Source organism: Pongo pygmaeus, chromosome 4, assembly GCF_028885625.2.
Source record: "Pongo pygmaeus isolate AG05252 chromosome 4, NHGRI_mPonPyg2-v2.0_pri, whole genome shotgun sequence".
Classification (NCBI taxonomy): domain Eukaryota; kingdom Metazoa; phylum Chordata; class Mammalia; order Primates; family Hominidae; genus Pongo; species Pongo pygmaeus.
Window position 1 is genome coordinate 43,650,105 of NC_072377.2, and position 23,882 is coordinate 43,673,986.

A 23,882-nucleotide genomic window follows, 5' to 3' on the forward strand; every position below is an offset into this window, starting at 1 on the left:
ATTTAAACTTCCATGGCTGGGCATGGTAGTTCATGCCTGTATTCCCAGCCCTTTGGGAAGCTGAGGTGGGCAGATCAACTGAGGTCAGGAGTTGAAGACCAGCCTGGCCAACATGGGGATGGGGACTTACTTTATTGTATTTTATTTATTTTGTGTTATTTTGACACAGTCTTGCTCTGTTGCCCAGGTTGGAATGCAGTGGCACGATCTTGGCTCACTGCAACCTCCACCTCTTGGGTTCAAGCGATTCTCCTGCCTCAGCCTCCTGAGTAGCAGGGATTACAGGCATCTGCCATCACACCCGGCTAATTTTTGTATGTTTAGTAGAGGCAGGGTTTCACCATGTTGGCCAGGCTTGTCTCAAACTCCTGACCTCACATGATCTGCCCACCTTGGCCTCCCAAAGTGCTGGGATTATAGGAATGAGCCACCATGCCCGGCCTATTTTAAAGCAAATTCCAGACATATTATTTTGTCTGACAATAATTTTTAAGGATTAATGTTTGATCCCATTCAAAGCTTAATGAAACCTTTTTAACCATTTTAAACTGCATTTATAATTCGTTTCATTTCCTTTTTTTTGTATATATTTTTTTAAATTAAGTATTTATTGATCATTCTTGGGTGTTTCTCGGAGAGGGGGATATGGCAGGGTCATAGGATAATAGTGGAGAGAAGGTCAGGAGATAAACACATGAACAAAGGTCCCTGGTTTTCCTAGGCAGAGGTCCCTGCGGCCTTCTGCAGTGTTTGTGTCCCTGGGTACTTGAGATTAGGGAGTGGTGATGACTCTTAATGAGCATGCTGCCTTCAAGCATCTGTTTAACAAAGCACATCTTGCACCGCCCTTAATCCATTTAACCCCGAGTTGACACAGCACATGTTTCAGAGAGCAGGGGGCTGGGGGAAAGGCCATAGATCAACAGCATCCCAAGGCAGAAGAATTTCTCCTAGTCAGAACAAAATGGAGTCTCCTATGCTCACCTCTTTCTACACAGACAAAGCAACAATCTGATCTCTCCTTCCTTTCCCCACACATCCCCCGCTTCTCTTCAACAAAACCGCCATCGTCCTCATGGTCCGCTCCCGATGGTCGCTGTCTCTTTGGAGCTGTTGAGTACACCTCCCAGACAGGGCGGCCGGGCAGAGGCGCTCCTCACATCCCAGACGATGGGTGGCCGGGTAGAGGCGCTCCTCACCTCCCAGACGGGGCGGCCGGGCAGAGGTGCTCCTCACTTCCCAGACGGGGCGGCCAGGCAAAGGTCCTCCTCACTTCCCAGACGGGGCGGCCGGGCAGAGGCACTCCTCACCTCCCAGACGATGGGCGGCCGGGCAGAGGTGCTCCTCACTTCCTCCCAGACGGGGTGGCAGCCAGGCAGAGGCACTCCTCACTTCCCAGATGGGGTGGCGGCCAGGCAGAGGCACTCCTCACCTCCCAGACGGGGCGGCCGGGCAGAGGTGCTCCTCACCTCCCAGACGGGGCGACTGGGCAGAGGCACTCCTCACTTCCCAGATGGGGCGGCCGGGCAGAGGTGCTCCTCACATCCCAGACGATGGGCAGCCAGGCAGAGACGTTCCTCACTTCCTATACGGGATGGCGGCCGGGCAGAGGCGCTCCTCACTTCCCAGACCATGGGCGGCCAGGCAGAGACGCTCCTCACTTCCTAGACGGGTGGCGGCGGGGCAGAGGCTATAATCTTAGCACTTTAGGAGGCCAAGGCAGGCGGCTGGGAGGTGGAGGTTGTAGCCAGCCGAGATCACACCACTGCACTCCAGCCTGAGCAACATTGAGCACTGAGTGAGCGAGACTCCGTCTGCAATCCCAGCATCTCGGGAGGCCGAGGTGGGCAGATCACTGGAGGCCAGGAGCTGGAGACCAGCCCGGTCAACACGGCGAAACCCCGTCTCCACCAAAAACACAGAAACCAGTCAGGCGTGGCGGTGCGCGCCTGCAATCCCAGGCACTGGGCAGGCCGAGGCAGGAGAATCACAGGAGCCCGAGGCAGGGAGGTTGCAGTGAGCCGAGATCACGGCAGTACAGTCAAGCTTTGGCAACCGAGGGAGACCGAGAAAAGAAGGAGAGGGAGACCAAAGAAAGGGGGGAGAGGAGAGGGAGACGGGAGAGGGAGACGGGAGAGGGAGGGGGAGGGGGAGAGGGAGGGGGAGGGGGAGAGGGAGGTTTCATTTCCTTTGAAAAAACTTTATTTGATAACAAAAATGCTTCCAGAATACTAGTAATTCTTACAAATATAATGATTTAAACATATAGTCAAGGGTGAACCTTAAGCTCTTTTAAATACATTTCATTCAGTGCTATTTTAAAACAATAAAAATTCAACTTAAAATCACAAATCTAAATTAATTATCCAATTCTTCATTTTAAATTAGTCACAAAACTATTTTGTTACTTTATTATGCCAAATTCTCTTCACATAACAAGTACATTGAAATACCAATTTCATACAAGTTCATAAGACAAAAATATTAATATTGGAGGGCTTGAGTCTCTTAAGCATTTTTGTTTTTAACACTAAATCTTCCCAAGATTAAGAGATACTCAATTGTCAAGCTACTACTGTGTCATCCCAGACCCCACAGATGGGTAGCTCCCACCTCATCTGCTGCATTGGTGGATTAAACTCAACTATCTATTTTCTGTTTCATTCTATACTGAATCGTTTTCATAATCTTCCTGTTGGGACCTAAATTCTTACAGATACTTGACAGCTTTGTCCACCTCTGAGGTTAGAGTCATAAGGAAAATGTCAATGACAAAAATGTATTCAGTAAGGATGAATTAGATGGTTAAATAAACTTGGGGACCACTGAATTAAACGGACATTTGTTTGTGTGTGTGGTTTTAAAACTACAAGACTGTAAGGTACTAATGCAAATATCTAAGAGGGGTATAATGTGCAGCATTTCCAGATGTATTTGACTATGGACCTATGAACTATTCCCTCCCCATCTTTTTTTTTTTGGATAATTCTCCCATGAAACCTAGAACAGAGCCTGGAAATGGCCAACCTGGAGGCCAAATCCAGCCTGACACTTCAGTTTCACTTGGCCAGTGTTTTAAAAGTAGTTAATCTATACTTTAAAAGTTGAGAGTTGATGGGCATAGTTGTTCATGCCTGTAATCCCAGCCACTTTGGGAGGCCAAGGAAGGTGGTTTACTTGAGACCAGGAGTTGCAGACCAGCCTGGGCAAAATGGCAAAACCTTGTCTTTACAAAAAATAACCAGGCATGGTGGTGTGTACGAGTAGTCCCAGCTACTCAGGAGGCTGAGGTGGGAGAAACACCTGAGCAATGGGATGTCAAGGCTGCAGTGAGCTGCGATTGCACTACTGCACTCCAGCTTGGGTGAGAGTGAAATCCTGTGTCAAACAAAAAACAAAACAAAATTTAAAAACCACCAAAAAACATAAACATTAAAAAAAAAATGGACTTGCCAGGCATGGTGGGTGGATTGCACCTGTAATCCTAGCTGTAGGGAGGTTGAGGCAGGATTTCTTGAGGCCAAGAGTTCAAGACCAGCCTGGACAACATAGTGAGACCCTGCCTCTAAATAAAAAAACAACTAAAAAATAAAAAATTGAGAGAGTTTACCAAAAAATTCTTAATTGCCAGTTTCTTTTCAAGAATTATAAGATCTGGCAAAAGTAAACCTGCATTCTGGCATGGCTGCCCTGGCTGGAGCTGAGCAAGGGCTGCCTCACCACACCAGGCATAGGCACTGCACTTGGTCACTGACGTAGAACTCCTGCACTGTTCTAGGCGTTTGAGTCTGTGGCGTTGATGGCAAAGGGAACCTCAAGTGTGGTAGAAGTATATATGGGAAGAGCTGATGTAAACTCATCAGACTGGATGGTCTGTCCCTGGATGGTGGGTGTGAACTGGATGAGGGTAGACCTGGGCTGAGTAGCCTCTTTCTGAGACCAAGTAGGGGAGAGGTGGTGTCACAGAGCAGAACTGCTGTCCTAGAAACCAGCCCATACTGACTGCTTTTCCATTTGCTTTGGAATTTCCCCCATTGCACTGCATGGGGATCTTGACATGTGTGCTGAGAAATAAAGAGCTGAGCTAAAAGCAAAGATAATGCAAATGATTTCAAAATGGTAAAATAAACTTTCAAATGAGATGAATTTTCTAATTATTCTCCCTGAGGGTGCACCTGCCCGAGAAGGATTATAACTGAGGACTAACTGTCTTGAACCTTGTTGCCACACATAGAGAAAACCCAGCTTTTCTTTTAAGGAAACCAATGCCTGGCCTTGCCAACCAATGAAAAGGTTGCCTAAGAGCCTCGCCCAGAAGTTTTGTAAGTTAAACTCAGACAGAACAAAGGTGAGATAGTTTTCATTGACATTATTTTCACAGTGGGTTATAAGTCAAGAAAATGAGTTACCAAGTAAGCTCTGTTTTCTTTCATCTTATTTAATGCATTGATATATAGCAACAGCAAGCTAATAATTAAGGACCATTCTACCTCCTCCAGAGGCTTTGATCTGCAGTGATGTGACTCCATAATTTTGTCTGGTTGAGTTTCTAAGCTCTCATTAATGTCCATAAAAATCGATTAAAATCTAAAGGGCAAAAGGCAAAAGAACAACAACAAAAAACTCACTTACATCTGAAATTTTGTTTTTAATTAGGTATGTGATCACTTCCATTATTTGCTTAGCTTTCGACATCATGAAGCTTGATGTTTTGGACTCTACTAGAAAGTAGTCAAAAATATATACTATTTAGAGCAACCCCACAACCTGTGCTTCAGAACTCCTATTTCTAGATTTCTAAGGAAAATCTCTAGGAAAAAATTATGCAAAATAAAAATGAATATTTAAATACCTATAGATACACACACCCAAACGGGATTTATCTTTTCTTTTAGATTTTTTCCTTCTACCTTTTTATTCCATTAGAATATGTAAGAATTCAGAGTTTTTTCTCACTGTACTGTTTTTTAAATTTCTGAGATTTGCTGGCAATTCAGGTACAACAGAAACCATATGTTTTACTTTATTGGGAGCATAATAGTGTAACGGGAAATTCTAATAATTAGATGTTGGACTTTCTGAATTGATTACCCAGTTTTCGTGTCTTCTATATTGCTTATCTCTTCTAGATTTTTCTTTCACAATTCTTCAATTTAATTTTTTTTTTTTTTTTTGAGACGGAGTCTCGCTCTGTCGCCCAGGCTGGAGTGCAGTGGTACGATCTCGGCTCACTGCAAGCTCTGCCTCCCGGGTTCACGCCATTCTCCTGCCTCAGCCTCCCTAGTAGCTGGGACTACAGGCGCCTGCCACCATGCCCGGCTAATTTTTTGTATTTTTAGTAGAGATGGGGTTTCACTGTGTTAGCCAGGATGGTCTTGATCTCCTGACCTCATGATCCACCCACCTTCGGCCTCCCAAAGTGCTGGGATTACAGGCGTGAGCCACCACACACAGCCAATTTAATTCTTTAATTTCCAAGACAGCTCTTTCTTGTTGTCTGAATTGTCTTTAAAAAATTTTTTTTTGTATTTAGCATTTGTTCTGGTTTTATGGATCCAATACCTTATCTTTTATCTTCTGCTTCCTCATGGCTCTCCGTTTCCTTCAAGTTCCTTTTTGTTGTAGAGGTTGTTGTTTAGGTTGAGCATGGTTTCTTTCTTTCATTTTGGAGCCTTTCCTCAGATGTCTCATGCCTCTTGACTGAACATTTATTCAGTCATTCATTCTAAGCAGAAGGCACTGAAACTTGGTTGGAAGCTCCCTGCGTGTGCATGAAACTGGCCCTTGGAGGATTGTGCGGTAGATGGCTGTGTGGCTTTCTTGATGGAGAACTTTCAAATGTAGGTTTCAGAAAGTCTTTTCTCTTGAGTTAGTCTATCCAAAAGAGGAGTAGCCAACCTGGAGGTTTTTATGCTTATTTTCCTCCATTCTGGGAACTGAGAGTGCAAGGAGAAGAGAATGAGGGATTCTACAACACAGACTTTTACCTAATCCTCTGTCCTGTGCCTTGTGTTCCTGAGCTGGGGTGGGGTAGAGAAAGTAACAACCTATCTTTGAGGAGGGAAAGGTTGGCGGGGGCGGGGGGTGGGGTCTCACTGCTCTAACTTCAGTTTCCATGATTTTGATACTGCTTTATTCCTCTAACCTTTGAGGTACTTGGTCTCTTATAGTTTGAAGCCTTTTTGAGCACTCAGAAAGGTGAATCTCATTGGCATGCCCTTATGTAGGAATTTAGGTTGCAGTTTCTTCCTTGTCTTTGCAAAGTTGCTTATCACTAATTTTCTTTCCATCTCTCCATCTCCCCAAAAATGTATTGACATTTCTCTGCTGCTATCCCTTCCCTTATTTTTATTTATTTATTTATTTAAGTTGGAGTTTCACTGTTGTTGCCCACGCTGGAGTGCAATGGCACAATCTTGACTCACTACAATCTGCGCTTCCCGGGTTCAAGTGATTCTCCTGCCTCAGCCTTCTGAGTAGCTAGAATTACAGGTGCCCGCCACCATGCCGGGCTAATTTTTTTGTATTTTTAGTAGAGTTGGGGTTTCACTATGTTGGCCAGGCTGGTCTCGAACTCCTGACCTCATGATCCGCCTGCCCTGGCCTCCCAAAGTGTTGGGATTATAGGCATGAACCACCGCACCTGCTTTTTTGAGATGGAATTTCACTCTTGTTTCCCAGGCTGGAGTACAATGGCACGATCTTGGCTCACTACAACCGCCGTCTCCCGAGTTCAAGTGATTCTCCTGCCTCAGCCTCCCAAGTAGCTGGGATTACAGGCATGCGCCACATGCTTGGCTAATTTTTTGTATTTTTAGTAGAGACGGGGTTTCATCATGTTGGCCAGGCTGGTCTTGAACTCCTGACCTCAGGTGATCCACCATGCCTGGCCTCCACTCTAATTCTTTTTATCCTCATGGGTTTGTACCTTTCCTCCTCTTATTTTGTCATTTTGAGGTTTTTTGTTTTTTGGAATAAAGTAGAAATAAATGAGATCATTAAATTCTCCATATTTCACCAGAAGTCCTGAATTATCTTTTTATTTTAAAAGCAATCCATAAGATATTAGAGAATCAGGTATGATAATTTCCCTGTGTAACCAAAAGTAAAGCAAACTTATTGTACACCAACTATGTAAGGTGGCAACACATTAAATATTTTAAATTGTTTCCTTTTTCTTTCTTCTTTGAGACAGAGTCTTGCTCTGTTGCCTAGGCTGAAGTGCAGTGGGGTGATCTTGGCTCATTGCAGCCTCGACTTCCCAGGTTCAAGTGATTCTCCCACTTTGGCCTCCTGAGTAGCTGGGACTACAAGTGTGTGCCACTCAGCTAATTTTCTTTATTTTATTTTTTGTAGAGATGGAGTCTCACTGTGTTGCCTAGGCTGGTCTTGAGCTCCTGGACTCAAACCGTCCACCCGTCTCGGTCTTCCAAAGTGCTGGGATCATAGGTGTGAGCTACCACAACCAGCCTATTTTCTTTTTAAAGGTAAATATACGCACATGAAAAAATGTAAATCATATGAAAAAGTAAGCAGTAAAAAGTATACCTTTTTTTCCACTCCATTCCCCTGTCCAACAAGTCCCTTCACCAGATGCAATAACTCTACCTGTTTTTAGGGATTCCCTCCTCTTTCTTACACTTTTTTTTTTTTTTTGAGATGGATTCTCATTCTATTGCCCAGGCTGGAGTGCAGTGGCATGATCTTGGCTCACGGCAACCTCTGCCTCCTGGGCTCAAGCGATTCTCCTGCCTCAGTAGCTGGGATTACAGGTGTGTGCCACCATGCCTGGCTGATTTCTTTGTATTTTTAGTAGAAATGGGGTTTCACCATGTTGGTCAGGCTGGTCTCGAACTCCTGACCTCAAATGATCCACCCACCTCAGCCTCCCAAAGTGCTGGTATTACAGACATGAGCCACCATGATCGGCCCTTTCTTACACTCCTGATTATCACTTTATAAACACTCTTCCCACCTCTTAACAGTATATCTTGAGTACTGTAACTCATTCTTTTCCACATCCATCTTTATGTTGGAAATACACATCTTTGCACATGTGTGCAAAGAGAAATTCTAGAAGTAGAATTGTTGAAGCAAAGAACACATACACTTGTAATTAATAGTTACAGCCAAATTACCTTCCAAGCAATTGTACCGATTTATACTTTCAGTAACAATGAATGAAAATTCCTGTTTCCCCATACTATCTCTCACCATTGCACTATCAAAATTTTTTTTGCAGCTTTCAAATTTAATATGTGAAAAATCTAATTTTAGTGTGGTTTATGGGTATTTCTTTAATTATAAGTAAGGTTGAGTACATTTTTATATATTATGGAGTCATTTGTATTTTCTGTGAAATGTCTGCTCATGTTCTTTATCATTTTTCTTTTTTGGGAGGATATTGGCATTTTTCTTTTCTTTTTCTTTTTTTTTTTTTTGAGACAGAGTCTCGCTCTGCCTTTAGGCTGGAGTGCAGTTGTGCTATCTCGGCACTCGGCACTGTCTCGCCTCCGCCTCCTGGGTTCAAGTGATTCTCTTGCCTCAGCCTCCTGAGTAGCTGGGACTACAGGTGTGCACCACCACGCCCAGCTAATATTTTGTATTTTCAGTAGAGACGAGGTTTCACCATGTTGGCCAAGAGGATCTCGATCTCTTGACCTCGTGATCCCCCACCTCAGCCTCCCAAAGTGCTGGGATTACAGGAGTGAGCCACCGCGCCTGGCTGGATATTGGTATTTTAAAAATCAATTTGTAAAATTCTTTACTTGGAAAATTGTTTATTTTTTATTTGTTTATTATATTTGTTGGAAAGTTTTCCCTATCAGGTTATCATTTGATTTTTGCCTGTCTGTTTATGATACTTTTGGGCAAACAGAAAATTACAGTTTTATGTGGTCAAATTCAATGTTTTCTTTAATGGCCTTCGCTGAGATCATAAAAAAATTTCTGATTTTTTTCTAGTATTTCATGATTTTGTTTATTTTACTTAGATGATTTCTTTGAAACTTATTTTGAAGTAGGAGTGAGATAGGGGTTTGGCTTTTCCCCCAGTTGGCTTGCTAGCTGTCCCAAGTTGCAATTCATCCTCAATGCAAACCTTAGCAACATTTGTAAAAGTGTAACAAAAACACTTTATCTGATCTAAATGGAAGATTAACTGTCTCCTCCACCACTAAGGCAAGACAATTGGTTCAAGACTGTTTTGCAAGAAGTTTCATTTGTAGGTGTTAGGGCAGGTAATTCAAGACAGAGACTGATTGTATTTGGCAATTGTATCTGTGCCCTCCCTCTCTGTTGAATTGGGAAGGGAGGGAGAGGAATTCCTGGGAGGCACCTGAAGTCTCAAACTCTACTGTAGATTCCAGGGCCTGAATAGAGCTCAGGATATAGAGCCCAAATCAGGAGAGTTGGAGAACAGGAAAGCAGAGAACAAGCCCTGAAGCAGCAGCTGGGCAGGAGATGGAGGGGAGCAGGTGCAGAGGGAGGAAGGAGGCCTGGTGCCTGTGGGGAGCTGATTCTTTTGAAGGGGCAGGGATGGGGGAGACTTGCATTTCTAAGCAGTTCTGTCACAATTCTCAGGGGGATGATGGACTTTGGACTAAGCTTTTACCTCCACAAGAAGATGGGGCCAGGAATTCTAATAGCTAGTAAAGGGTAGCCCAAATCTTAGAAATGTGGACTGAAATAAACTGAGATGGTTAAATTCTAGGATAGTGTTAGTAGTTAAAAAACAAAAATATTTACCTCTACTAAATCTTACCTAAGTGTAATGGTGGATTAATTGGTAAATTAGTTTATTCCTTCTTCAACAAACTTTTATCAACTACTGCGCAGAACTCCCAGAGACAGAGGGAAGAGTAAAGCACAGGTTCCTGCCCACCTGGTGCTTTTTTTTTTTTTTTTTTTCAGACGGAGTTTCACTCTTGTTGCCCATGCTGGAGTGCAATGGCGTGATCTCAGCTCACTGCAACCTCTGCCTCCTGGGTTCAAACAATTCTCCTGCCTCCTGGGTTCAAACAATTCTCCTGCCTCAGCCTCCCAAGTAGCTGGGATTAAAGGTGTGCGCCACCATGCTTGGCTAGTTTTTATATTTTTAGTAGAGATGGAGTTTCACCATGTTGGCCAGGCTGGTCTCAAACTCCTAACCTCAGGTGATCCACCCGCCTCAGCCTCCCAAAGTGTTGGGATTACAGGCGTGAGCCACTGTGCCCGGCGCCCTCCTGGTGCTGATGTAGTTGTGGCCCAAGTACATTAGTGACAAGGACAGCACAGTAATGAGGACACAGAGCCAGTAAGTTCTTCAGAGAGTCTGTTAGAACACAAAGTGATCAAAGTGATCAAGTACTGCATTCTATGGAAAATCTATATTTTATTTTTCCTTAGGTTAAGCTAAAGTTTCTTGCAGAATTACTGCTTCATTCTAGTCTGTCATAAGCTGCATGGTATTTTTCTGCCAGGAATCTGGGGAGATCTAGTGCCACTTGACCTTCACAGAGATTCTTAATCTGACGGGTTTCAGAATGTCATCTTAAAATTGGATGCAAATTGTATGGGTGAGGGTTTTTTTTTTTCCTCCTGGGGATAAAGTCATAGGTTTTGTTAGCATCTCAAAGGAGTCTGTGACCCCATGATGATTAAGAATCAGTGATTTTGGCTGAGTATAGTGGTTCACACCTGTAATTCCAGCACTTTGGGAGGTAGAGGTGGGTAAAGAAAAGGAAGAAGAATCAATGACTTAGATTTTCTTCACTCTAATTAAGAACCTTTACCTTTTTTGTTCGTTTGCTTTGTTTTGTTTTTTTGAGACAGGGTCCGGCATTGTCACCCAGGCTGGAGTACAGTGGCTTGATCTCTCTCAGCTTACTGCAACCTCCACTTCCTGGGCTTAAGCCATCCTCCCACCTCAGTCTGTAGGTGTAGCTGAGACTACAGGTGTACACCCTGCTAAGGGGTACACCACCACACCCTGCTAAGGGGTACACCACCACACCCTGCTAAGGGGTACACCACCACACCCTGCTAAGGGGTACACCACCACACCCTGCTAAGGGGTACACCACCACACCCTGCTAAGGGGTACACCACCACACCCTGCTAAGGGGACCTTTATCTTAAAAATGTTTTTAAAAAACAACCTAATCAGTCTCTAACCTAGAGATGTGCTTAGTTACTGATACCTGGTCCCTTTTAAGCCTATGTTTGTTCGTCATCCTTCTTCCAGATTCCTTTCTCCCTATCCAGAAATAGGAGCAGTACTGGGCATCAACCTCCTGTTTACTTCCCTTATTTATGTTTATTTGGCAACCCCATACTTAACCTTAAGTATAAGGTTAGGAAGCCTTATTTATACTTAATTTTAATAATGTGATATTATTGAGCAGAGTTGGAAATCCATACTTCCAAGGCAGTCTCTCATGTTTTCAGTCAAATTTTTGGTTTGGAATGCTCAAGTCCAAAAATCAAGTTTAACACATATTTACTTAGTAAACCCTTTCTATATGTAAGAACTTATACTCCATTTTGAAGGAGAGAGGAGGGGAGCAGGACATACATACGAGTCAAAACCAGTTCCCACCTTCATTGAGATGGAACATTTTGGAAAATGCACGAAGTGCTGTGGGAATTCAGAGAGGAAGAGAGTATTTCCTGCTGGACAGTGCAGAAAAAAAAACATCCAGACGACATCATAGGTGGGCAGCATTTCTTATCACTGGCAATGCTGTAAACCCTCCTTTTCCACATCTTCAAAATAAGGTGCTGGGCCTAGAAACTGACACCTGCTCAGAAAAATTCAAAAAGTAAATGTAGGAGGAAAAATCAGCCTTTGTCATAAAATGACATAGGAAGAAAGAGTGGAAGCAACTAGTATAGGACAAGTTGTACAAGAACATGAAGTAGTAAAGGAGATAAAATATTATTATTTGAATAAATATGAGAAATTTTGAAAACCATTAGTAATCCAGAATCTTTCATCATTCCTATCATATTATTTTTAAAATTTGGTTTTAAAGCAACACAAGGCAATATGCATATTTTCTTAAACTTTAAGAAATAGAAAAATTGTTTTGCTAGAAATATGTACAGATCTTAGGGGCTTTTCTAAAATGTAGGTTGAGAGGTGTGTGTATATACTCTTTTCTTCTTACTAGATCACGTGTAATCAAGCATCTACTACTGATATGAGTCATAACTTAAATTTGTGGAGTACTTTTAGATCAATGCTTACAAAGCAGTTTCACATTCATTACAAATCCTGTACAGTACATTAGCATAGGCTAATAAATTTCTTACTCTCTATTCTTAGGTTGAACCAGCCAAATTTTCGAGACAGCTCACGGCTTAGAGGAAGGTTCATCTAAATAAAGGCCGGCTAAAGTGACATTGCAGGGATTAAATCCTTCTTTGGCTGCCTGTGTGACCAGAAGGCTTATTTGCAAGTTTCTTCTTTCCTGAGGTCCAGATTATTAGGTCTCCAGCGCCCTGCGGCTTGACAGCAAGAGAAGCATGAAATGAAGGTCAGAGATGAGATCCCGCAGCAGGGACTTGGGGGCCTCCCAGCGGCATTTACACACCAGAGTGCAAGATTCTCTGGCCATCAAGGGAAATAGCAAACAGAAGCCTTTGTCCTGGGGCACAGCCACCTACCACAAAGCATCAGACTCCACATCTGGCCAGAAAATTCCTGGAGTCCCATCAGGGCAGTGGGTATGTAACATGTGCCTAATTGTACAGCTAGAGCTTGCAAGTTCAACGTGAGGGAAGGTGGGAAATGTCTTGAGTGAGGCGAGCAGCTCCTGGCTGGGCTGGGCAGACTCAGCTACCACGTTCACTGCCCTCCTGTCACTAAAGCTGAGAGGGAGGCTGCTCAGCTCTCAGGAAAACTCTCTTGAACCCTGGGCACCTGCTGTCCTCAGTTGGCATCTCCCACCCTCTGAGCCTCTTCTGCTCCTGCACAACCTGCCTCTTGGCTGAGATGGAGACGTGAGCCCCCGTGGACGATGACTGCAGTGTATATGAATGGAGGTGGCCTGGTGAACCCCCACTATGCCCGGTGGGATCGGCGCGACAGTGTAGAAAGTGGCTGTCAGACTGAGAGCAGCAAGGAGGGTGAGGAGGGACAGCCCCGCCAGCTGACGCCCTTCGAGAAACTGACACAGGACATGTCCCAGGATGAGAAGGTGGTGAGGGAGATCACGCTGGGGAAACGGATAGGCTTCTACCGAATTCGAGGGGAAATCGGAAGTGGAAACTTCTCCCAAGTGAAGCTTGGGATTCACTCCCTAACCAAAGGTAGGATCCGACTTCCCAAGGGTCATCCCTGGCAGCATTGAGACCTAGTGTAGGAGCGGGGTTAGGTGGCCAGGGCCAAGGAAGCAAGTAAAGTGACCTCAGCAGAGCCCCTGCAAGGCCCACATCCTGTGCCAGCCACCTTCTGTGGTCTTCTCAGTTAATTTTCACAGTAACCATGTGAGGTCAATATTTTTTTTTCCATTTTGCAGATAGAGAAACTGAGATCCAAAGAAGGTAAATGTGTCTTCAGTTCCATCTTAGAGGTTTTTGACTCCAAAAACCCTTCCACCACACCATGCAGATAAACCCACTCAAACATGAGAAGAATCTGTCCTCTCCGGTGAGGCCCTTGAGAAGTGGAGTGGAGTGTGGCTTGGAACCAAGCCACCTCATCTCCCAAGCCACTTCATCTCCCAAGCCCATATTTATGGTTTCCATTTATATTTGTGTCTCAGTGACAATGGCACAGTGCGGCACAGGAGATCCTCCTGATGGGCGCTGTCTCTGGATAGCAGGGTCCAGTTTCCCTTCCATCCAGAGGCTGCTACTTCTGTCATATTTGAGAAAAAGGGATTTGATCTCAGAACCTTTTCTGTTCAGTCCACCCTGTCCTAGCTCTCATTGTTTGGCTCCTCACTCTCCATTTGCTTGGCTACCGGACACTCTGAGATTCTGGACTAGCAGTGCCCAGCACTTTGGCCTCAGGGAGAAACCATATGGAGAGCCCAGCACCCCTCTGCTGCTCCGACCCCATTGTGGGCACTTCCCCAATGTACCTGTAACTTAGCAGAAGTCTGGGGATTATCATAAGGGACTTACAAGACAGAAAAAGAACACTTTACAACTCGGCATAATTTACTGAGTCCTAAAACCCATGGACTCTACCGTCTCCCGAGAGTCCCTGATTGACATTTTCTCTGCTTGGACTCAGCCAGCCACCATGTCTCCAAGGCCCCTCTTTTCTTATATTAGAGTTGTCTTTTGCTTCCTTTTCTTCTCCAACCCCCAATCCCATGCCCCTCCAATCCCTGTGGTTGGCCTTTATAGAAAAAGCTCCACACACATGTTTGCATACATGTACCTCCCCACTGCAACTGACCCACACACTCCCAAGTCACTGGAGTTTCACGTCTTCTATACTCTTGCTCTGAAGCCTGTGTATCTGGGTTCATGTCTTCACATCTTGGCTACTCTGCTTACTCATCTGGGTAGATTACAGTACTTGTCTGAGCCTTAGATACTTCATTTATGAAATGCAGCCAATAACAGTGCTTACTTCATAGGGTATCATAAGGATTAATAAGTGCTCAACAAATGTTAGTTAGTTGCTTAATAAGCTTTGCCTTGCCTTGCCTTTGTGCAACCAAAGATCAACTAAAGTATCTTTATCAGAAGTTCATTCCTGCCCATCCCAATACACAAACTGAGATCAATGCAGCTGCCATGCCCTACAGCCAGAGTTTTCAACTGACTGCACGTTAGAATTACCTGGGAAGGTTTAAAAGAGAATTAGTGCCTAGAACCCACCTTCAGAGCTTCTGATGTGATTGGTCTAGAGTGGGACTGGGCATGGGTAGTATTTGAAAACTCTCCAGGTGATTCTAACTAACATGTAACACTAAGAAATATTTGCCTACAGCAACTTGCACATACTGCAGACAGCTTTTAAAATAGTACTCTTTTGGTAGTTGCCACAAATGGGTACTCTAAGTATTATTTGTATTTTAAAATCTATTATGAGGTATTGTGTCAGGTTTCCATGCTACGTTTAACTTTCACATTTCATTTCACTTGAGAGAATATTCATTTATTAGTCATTTAGGTGAACAATAGAAGCACTATATTAGGCCTTGGGGGATATAAAGATGAAATAGATACAGCCTTCATCCTCAAGGATAAGGGAAGAGAAGATGTGTACAAATAAGTATAATACAAACCAGAATTTGAAAAACATAGAAGAGAAAAGCTATGAGCTTAAAGGAAGGCAAGAGACTCTTCCACCTTAGGACTATGGTGAAAGGCTTTAAGTGAAGATCAAATTTGAGCTACACCTCAAAAGGAAGGATAAGATTTTGGATAGGCAGTGATTATAGGACAGAGGAGGGTTAGGGGGTTAGTTAGAGGAGAATGTGAACAAACGCATTAATGTGGGGAAATGACATATAGTACATTTACCCTGACAGTAGGGGAAGTAGGGTAAAGGGCTGGAAAACTTAGCTGTGGCTGAGTCATAGGGGATTTTGAACGTTATCCAAGGATTTTGGATTGTTTTTCTTACAATGAAGACTTTAAAATTTTTGTGATTAGAATTGGGCTTTTGGAAGGTTTACCATATAGTGATGAGAATGAAGGTTGAAAAGCAAGAGATACAGGAGACAGGGAGCTATCAGGAATCTATGGTGATGGTTCAGCCACAGGGAAGAATATCCTGAGCTAGGTGGATGTCAGTCAAAATAGAAAGGTGGAATGAGCTGGTGATGCCAAAGAGAAGAATCTGGAGGATTGATGTGTTAGTCAGTGTTTTCCAGAGAAACGGCACCAATAGAAAAGAGAGAGAGAGAGACAGAGAGACACTTACAAGGAATTGGCTCACACAATTATGGAGACTGCCCCCAAGATCCACAGTCAGCAAGCTGGAGGCCCAGGAGAGCCAGAGGTGTAAGTTCCAGTCTGAAAGCCAACAGACTCAAGACCCAGGAAGAGCCACGTCCAGCTTGAGTCTGAAGGCCAAAAAAGACCAATGTCCCAGGTAAAGGCAGTCAGGCAGAAGCAGTTCCCACTTGCTCAGTCTTTTTTTTTAAAATTAATTAATTAATTATTTTTGAGATGGAGTCTCGCCTTGTCACCCAGGCTGGAGTGCAATGGCGTGATCTCAGCTCACCGCAACCTCCGCCTTCCAGGTTCAAGTGATTCTCCTGCCTCATCCCGAGTAGCTGGGATTACAGACATACACCACCTTGCCCTGCTAGTTTATGTTTATTTATTTATTTATTTGAGACAGTGTCTCGCTCTGTTGCCCAGGCTGGAGTGCAGTGGCAAGATCTAGGCTCACTGCAAGCTGCGCCTCCTGAGTTCACGCCATTCTCCTGCCTCAGCCTCCCGAGTAGCTGGGACTACAGGTGCCTGCCACCACACCCGGCTAATTTTTTGTATTTTTAGTAGAGACGGGGTTTCACCATGTTAACTGGGATGGTCTCGATCTCCTGACCTCGTGATCCACTGCCTCGGCCTCCCAAAGTGCTGGGATTACAGGCATGAGCCACCATGCCCGGCCCTTACTCAGTGTTTTTGTTCTATTCAGGTCTTCAACTGAGAAAACACCTGCACAGACACACCCATAATAATGTTTAATGAAATGTCTGGGCACTATGTGGTTCAGTCAATTTGACACATAAAATAAACCATCACAGTTGGTAACTGATTGGATGTAGAACTGAAGATGGAAGGATGGACGAAGGCAATGACCTTGCTTTAGTTGACTATGTGAACCAAAACAGGTGATGCCTTTAATAGGAATAGGAGAAAGAGCAGATTTTGGAGGGAAAAAGTTGAGTGAAAACACTGACATCCAGAAGGAGCTGTCTACTGGGCATGCTCCAGTCATGGACATGGGCATGAGGTCAGACCAGGATTTGCATTGAGAAGATTGTGGAAATGGATGCAGTCACTGAAGGAGACTGTGGAGAAGGGTGATGAGCAACCTTTTTACACTTAGTAACTAGTTCTACATCCTAGTTGACATTTTATGTATGGATTAGTTTTTTTTTTTTTTTTTTTGAGACGGAGTCTCGTTCTGTTGCCCAGGCTGGAGTGTAGTGGTGTGATCTCGGCTCACTGCAAGCTCTGCCTCCTGGGTTCACACTGTTCTCCTGCCTCAACCTCCCAAGGAGCTGGGACTACAGACACCCATCACCACGCCTGGCTAATTTTTTGTATTTTTAGGAGAGACGGGGTTTCACCATGTTAGCCAGGATGGTCTCAATCTCCTGACCTCGTGATCCGCCCGCCTCGGCCTCCCAAAGTGCTGGGATTACAGGCATGAGCCACCGCGCCTGGCTGGATTAGTTTTAAATATGCTAATGGAATCATTCACTGTTGCTCCATGAACACTATGATTTTTCAATGTCATTAAATATAGATATTTTTTGATATCTCTATTTATGTGTATATATTATCTATATATGTGTATTTATTATCTATACTCTCATCTTTTAAAGAGGACATATTGTTTCACATATAGCTGCAGCATAAATTCTTTAACTTAGCCACTATTGGTTAACATTTGGATCATTTCTAAAGTTTTGCTGTTAATTATAATGCTACAGAGATTATTCTTTTCCATACTTCTTTGCATATACGTATGATTTCTCTCAGCATACATTCCTAGAAGTTAGCTGTCTTGGTCAGAGGGCATGCATTGGAAAATTTTAACACACAGCAGCAAAAGAGCAGCTTTTGAATCCTTACTCACAGAGTACATCTATCTGTAACTCAAATCTCATAGGGACTAATGCTGCTTTTCAGTAGTCTAGAGCCACCATGAAAGACAAAAGATGAAACACATAGGCGAGGAAAGGCCAAAAATCGAGACGGAGGATGTGATTTGGAAGGTTACAAGAGAAGTTGGGTAAAGCCAAACAAGGAGAGAGGAATTTAGAAAAAAGTGTCCAATGCTGCAGAAGGGTCACAGAGCTACAGTCTGAGCAAAGGCTACTGCATAAGGCCAACTTTGAGCAGTTTCATACAAGTGTGGGTTCAGATGTTAGATTCCAATAGAAAGGAAGCAGGATGGGACAGTAGGAAAAGCGTGGACTTGGGGACCAGACAAATTTATCTGAAATACTCATTCAGCAACTTACTAGGCTTCTGACTTTAGGCATATTAATAATCTCTTTGGTCCTCAGTTGCCTTAGCTGTAAAATACAGATAATGATTTTTAGAATTGTTGGGGAAATTGGAAATAATATATGTGAAGTACATTACATATAGTAACCACTCAAAATGGTAGCTGCCATTGCTATAACTTTACTTTTTAATTAATCTTATTTCAAAAGGGCATTTAATGTTATTACAACAACAAAAACCAGTATCACTTACTATGAATAGAAGGTGATGGTAAAAATAAATACAACGCAAACAAATTAAAAAATATTAAAGGAAAATTACGAGTAACAAAGTAATTTTTAAAACATGCTAGCAATCAATCTCAGACTCTCTCTTTGCCTTAATTGGGAGAATTAAAGGAGAGCTGAAATGGGAATCATGTTTTTATGCTGTGATTCAGTGCTATTTAAGGCTGTTTCCATGCCCTAAAATCATTTCAACCTCATGAGTCTTAAAGGTTCCGCTTTGGGAAGCACTGACATCATCTAGTCCTTCCATGTTTTACAAATGAGGAAATGGAGGCTCAGAAGAGGCTGTCCCAAGGTTTAGAACCTGTTTACAGGAATTCGCATGGAATTGAGTACTCACATGTATTGAGTACAGGGGAATTCTATGGACCCACAGCAGGGAAGTAGGGCCGGGTCTTAAGACGATATTCTTTCAATCTTCACTTTCTCTGGGGCTGTGTGCTTTCTCATTTCTACTTTTCTTGATGAATTTGTCCGATCTTTATACCTCTTTCTGCAAAAAGGTTTTCCACACTTAATTATCAGAAGGTATATCATGGCCAGAAATGGTTGTTGCCAGTCCCACATCTATATAAACTCTCAACGTTATTGACCATCTCCATCCCATGTGTTTCATTCTGTTCCAGTTCAAATTTTAAAGAGAAAGAATATACTTGATTACTAGCCAGCTGAAAATGAACTATCTTTGAGTCAAGGGCATGCCCACGTCAGTGAGCTGTAGCCCTTTGAGTCACGTAGGCCACTACTGTCTCAGCAGAGCCAAAGGTCCAAAGAAGTCTCTGAGAAGGGAGAAAATTGACAGACATATCCACCATAGAGACATTAGCTAGCTAAGCCGAGAAGTTTCTACAAGCCGGGAGCAAGACAGTGCCCAATTCTGTAGACAGGATATTATGTGAAAGGACAAAAAAAAAAAGGTGGAATAATAATTGGTGTTTATATACTGACTTACTTCTCGGGTTCCAAAGACTTCTTGTCTATTGTATTACAAAATTAACTTCATACTTGGCCCCGTGAGTTTCAGAGAGCATGGCATTTTCCTGCTGTGTGGGTGTGGGTGGGTGCCTTGTGTGGCCTCACTGACATGCCCTCCTTATACCCAACCTGCTACAGAGTAGCTCTGTTGTCAAAGAAACAGTCTCACCTGCTGGTTCTGGGACAGTATGTGCAAAAAGGGGCAGGAAAATAGATAGCAGTTTGTACAAATATGGCCCCCACACCAAACCAACTTGCTCAGAATTGTCATCAGTCTTTCTAGGAATATAAGGACAGTTTGAATAAAATAATAGAGGAGATTCCCAGGAAAGCAGAGAGTTTCAGTGCCAGGAGCACCTCCCAGGACAGTAGTCTAAAAAGTTAAAAAAAAAAAATAAAGAAATACAAAGCACCAAGTGCTCTGGATCTCTACAAAGGAGGCTCCAATATGGGTCCCTGCTGGCGGGGGTTTATTTTTATAGCTCACAGTTTGGAATTCCCTTGAGCTCTCCAAGCTGATAGTGAAGGTTGACGGTCATCTTGAGCCCCCTTTTAGGCTGATTAGAAATTTCTCATAGGAGATGATATACTTGGCTTCTGAATATTTTATGTCCCATCTGTTGTCACAAACAAAAGAAGTGGCAGTGGATGTGGGTGTTTTTTTTCTGTTGCTGCCTTTCTGACTTCTTCCTTCTGCTACTCTAGTCTCATGTTTCTAGGATCCTTTCTTCCTCCCACTTTATTTATCTATTTATCTATTAATTCATTCTTTCCTTCCTTCCTCTTTTTTTTTTTTTTTTTTATCTTTTGAGGAAGAGTTTTGCTTCATTGCCCAGGCTGGAGTGCAGTGATGCGATCAAAGCTCACTGCTGCCTTGGCCTCCTGGGCTCAAGTGATTCACCCACCTCAGCCTCCCAAAGCACTGGGATTACAGGTGTGAGACACCGTGACTGGCCTTCATTCCTTTAATATATATATTACAGATAACACATACATAAAATATATATTACATACGACACACACATAAAATATATATTACATATGACACATACATGAAATATATATTACATACGACACATACATGAACTATATATAACATACGACAATACATGAACTATATATAACATACGACACACACATGAAATATATGTTACATACGACACACACATGAAATATATGTTACATACGACACATACATGAAATATATGTTACATACGACACATACATGAAATATATGTTACATACGACACATACATGAAATATATGTTACATACGACACATACATGAAATATATGTTACATACGACACATAGATAAAATATGTTATATGACACATGTATAAAATATATGTTATATGACACATGTATAAATATATGTGTTATATGACACATGTATAAAATATATGTTATATGACACATGTATAAAATATGTGTTATATGACACATGTATAAAATATGTGTTATATGACACATGTATAAAATATATGTGTTATATATCACATGTATAAAATATATGTTATATATCACATGTATAAAATATATATGTTGTATATCACATGTATAAAATATATATGTTGTATATAACACATGTATAAAATATATATGTTGTATATAACATGTATATAAAATATATATGTTGTATATAACATATATAAAAAATATATGTGTGTGTGTGTGTGTATGTGTGTGTGTGTGTAAGCACATGCCTGATAAGGAACTTACAGCAGTTTAACAGAGGCAGACAGGAAACAATTGATGAGTGCCTTCCAGAGTAAGGCAGCAAGAATGTGCTTACCTGTGCCCAATGAATCCAGGAAGGATCTATTGAGCAGGAAAGGCTTGCGATGGGTCTCGAGGTCTGAGGAGCAATTTCACAGGAGAAGGGGGAAAGAGAACTCCAGAAAGAGAGATAGGATGTAAAGTACATAGAAGCATGAACCAGTGTGGGGAGTATTTGGAGATTTAAAAGTAATTCAGCAAAGCTAGAGCATGAGGTGCACCCATGGAGTCATGAGAAAGAGATAAGGTGGGTGGGGATTGATCATGGAAAATCTTCTTGCATATCTGGATTTTGTCATTTAGGTATTGGAAAGCTATTGAAGAGCTTTGTTTTTTTTTTTTTTTTGAGACGGAGTCTTGCCCTGTCACCCAGGCTGGAGTACAATGGTGTGATCTCGGTTCATTGCAACCTCTGCCTCCCGGGTTCAAGCGATTCTCCTGCCTCAGTCTCCTGAGTAGCTGGGATTACAGGCACACGCCACCATGCTCGGCAATTTTTTTTTTTTTGTATCTTTAGTAGAGATGGGGTTTCACCATCTTGGCCAGGCTGGTCTCGAATTCCTGACCTCGTGATCTGCCCGCCTCAGCCTCCCAAAGTGCTGGGATTACAGGCATGAGCCACTGCGCTCAGTCGTTTAGGAGCTTTAAGCAAGCCATTAATGCAAGTGATTAATATGATCTCATTTCAGTGCGGAATGTGAATTGTAGTTGGAAAGTAAGGAGAGTCAAGGAAGTCAGAAAAAAATGTTAGTCAAATGGTCCAGATGGATGATGATGTTCATCTCAACTAAGGAGAAGTGGCAGTGAGAATGGAGAGAAGGGGATGCATTTGAAAAATGTCTTAGGATATTGGAAAACCTTGTGATCAATGGTATGGGTGAGAGCAGGACGGGACATGGGAGAGGAAGAATTGATGATGACTCCCAGTTTCCAGTTTTAATGCCTTACCAGTAAATAATTACCGGAGAAGTGGATTTGAGAGTAAATATTTGGAAGCACTGACTTGGAGGTATATGGAATTCATGAAATGAATCCGTCTAGCAGCTTTCTTGGAGCCCAAGAGAAAGTATGATACATAAAGATTTGAGGCTTAACAAACTCTGGGATGTAGTGAAAATCTTGGGAGTCCTAGTTACAAGCTCCTTGGTGTCAGATATTATATCACATTGATCCTTAAAGTTCCTCCATGTGTGTTATAAATAATAAACACTCGACAAATATTTGGCGAATTAAGTTAGTATAACTTCTCATGAAAAGCCAGGAGTGGTGGAGGAAGAAATATTCAAGGGAGCAATGCACAGCAGCACCTTCTGGTAGGTGCTGTATGCTATGATCTCCCTGGAGGACAGGGCTAGAGCACGAACTCAGTCTGTAGCAGAGTTTCATAAAGATAGCCCAATGATTTTGTCTTGTTTTGCTTTTTCTAGAGATGAAGTCTCAGCTATGGTTATCCAGGCTGTTCAAGAACTTCTGGGCTTAAGCAATCCTCCTGCCTCAGTTTCCTAAGTAGCATGGGGGACAGCTATGCACCACTGCACCTGGCTGCTCACTGGTTTTAAAAATGGATTCCCCCCTCTTGAATACATTCATTAAAATAGCAATTCAAAATTGTGTTTTCTTACTTTAAAAATGGTTAGTTAGTGATTTAGGGAATTCACCCTAAATATAAATCATATATTGGAAATACTATAACCAAAAAAATGTTCATTGTCGTGTTATTTATAGTGTCGAGAACTAGTAATAACTTATGGGATCCAATGATATAGGAATGGTCAAGTAAAGCATATATACTGGACAGAAGATTCCATAGCCATGAGAAATCATGATTATGAAGACTCTGTGGTAACATGGAAGATGGGCAGGACATGAGAGTAAGTGAAAAGCCAGGTGCAAATCGAGTGCACACTATGATGATAATACTTACTCCGGGTTCTTCAGTGAGATTATTCACTCAACAAATACTTGTTGAGCACCTACCATGCAACAGCCACTATTCTAGAGACTGGTGATACAGCAGTGAACAAAATAGACAGCAATCTCTGTCCTTATGGAACTTACACTCTAGTGAAAGGGAAGCCAGACAAAAATAAATGTGTAAAATATTCATTGTATTATGTAGCAATAAGTGATAAGAAAGACAAGAGGGCTGGGCGCGGTCGGTCATGCCTGTAATCCCAGCACTTTGGGAGGCCAAGGCGGGCGGATCACGAGATCAAGAGATGGAAACCATCCTGGCCAACATGGTGAAACCACGATTCTACTAAAAATACGAAAATTAGCTGGGCATGGTTGTGTGCGCCTTTAGTCGCAGCTACTCGGGAGGCTGAGGCAGGAGAATCGCTTGAACCCAGGAAGAGGAGGTTGCAGCGAGCCAAGATCATGCCACTGTACTCCAGCCTGGTGACAGAGCCAGACTCCGTCTCAAAAAAAAAAAAAAAAAAGAAAGAGCAGGAGGGGAGATAGAAAGCATTGAGGATGACAGTTTTTAGATAAATTGGCCAGGACAGCCTTACTGAGGAGGTGATAATTAAACTGAAAGAAATGAGGGAAATGGCTATGCATGGGGGAACTCCATCAAGCAGAAGGCATAGCAGGCGTAAGAGTGTCCAGATGGGAGATGCCTGCAGTACTCTTGAAACAGCTGAGGGGAAGGGGCAGAGAGTAACAGGGAACAGATTGTGGAGGACCAAGTTTGTCAAAGTAAG

The 23,882-nt window shown here is 42.7% G+C and overlaps 1 protein-coding gene across 5 annotated transcripts in view; it reads left to right on the plus strand.

Annotated features, from left to right (window-relative positions):
* NIM1K (NIM1 serine/threonine protein kinase) overlaps positions 1–23,882 on the plus strand; it is an 86,380-nt gene that overhangs the window by 37,815 nt on the left and 24,683 nt on the right. For 4 of the 5 annotated variants that reach the window (XM_054486978.1, XM_054486974.2, XM_063664793.1 and 1 more), the window contains 2 exons: positions 7,357–7,487; positions 12,308–13,293. In XM_054486978.1, coding sequence (XP_054342953.1) covers positions 13,002–13,293 — 292 coding nt within the window. In that variant the 5' untranslated portion in view covers positions 7,357–7,487; positions 12,308–13,001. The remainder of the gene's footprint in view (positions 1–7,356; positions 7,488–12,307; positions 13,294–23,882) is intronic. The other variant, XM_054486975.2, reaches the window with a different exon arrangement.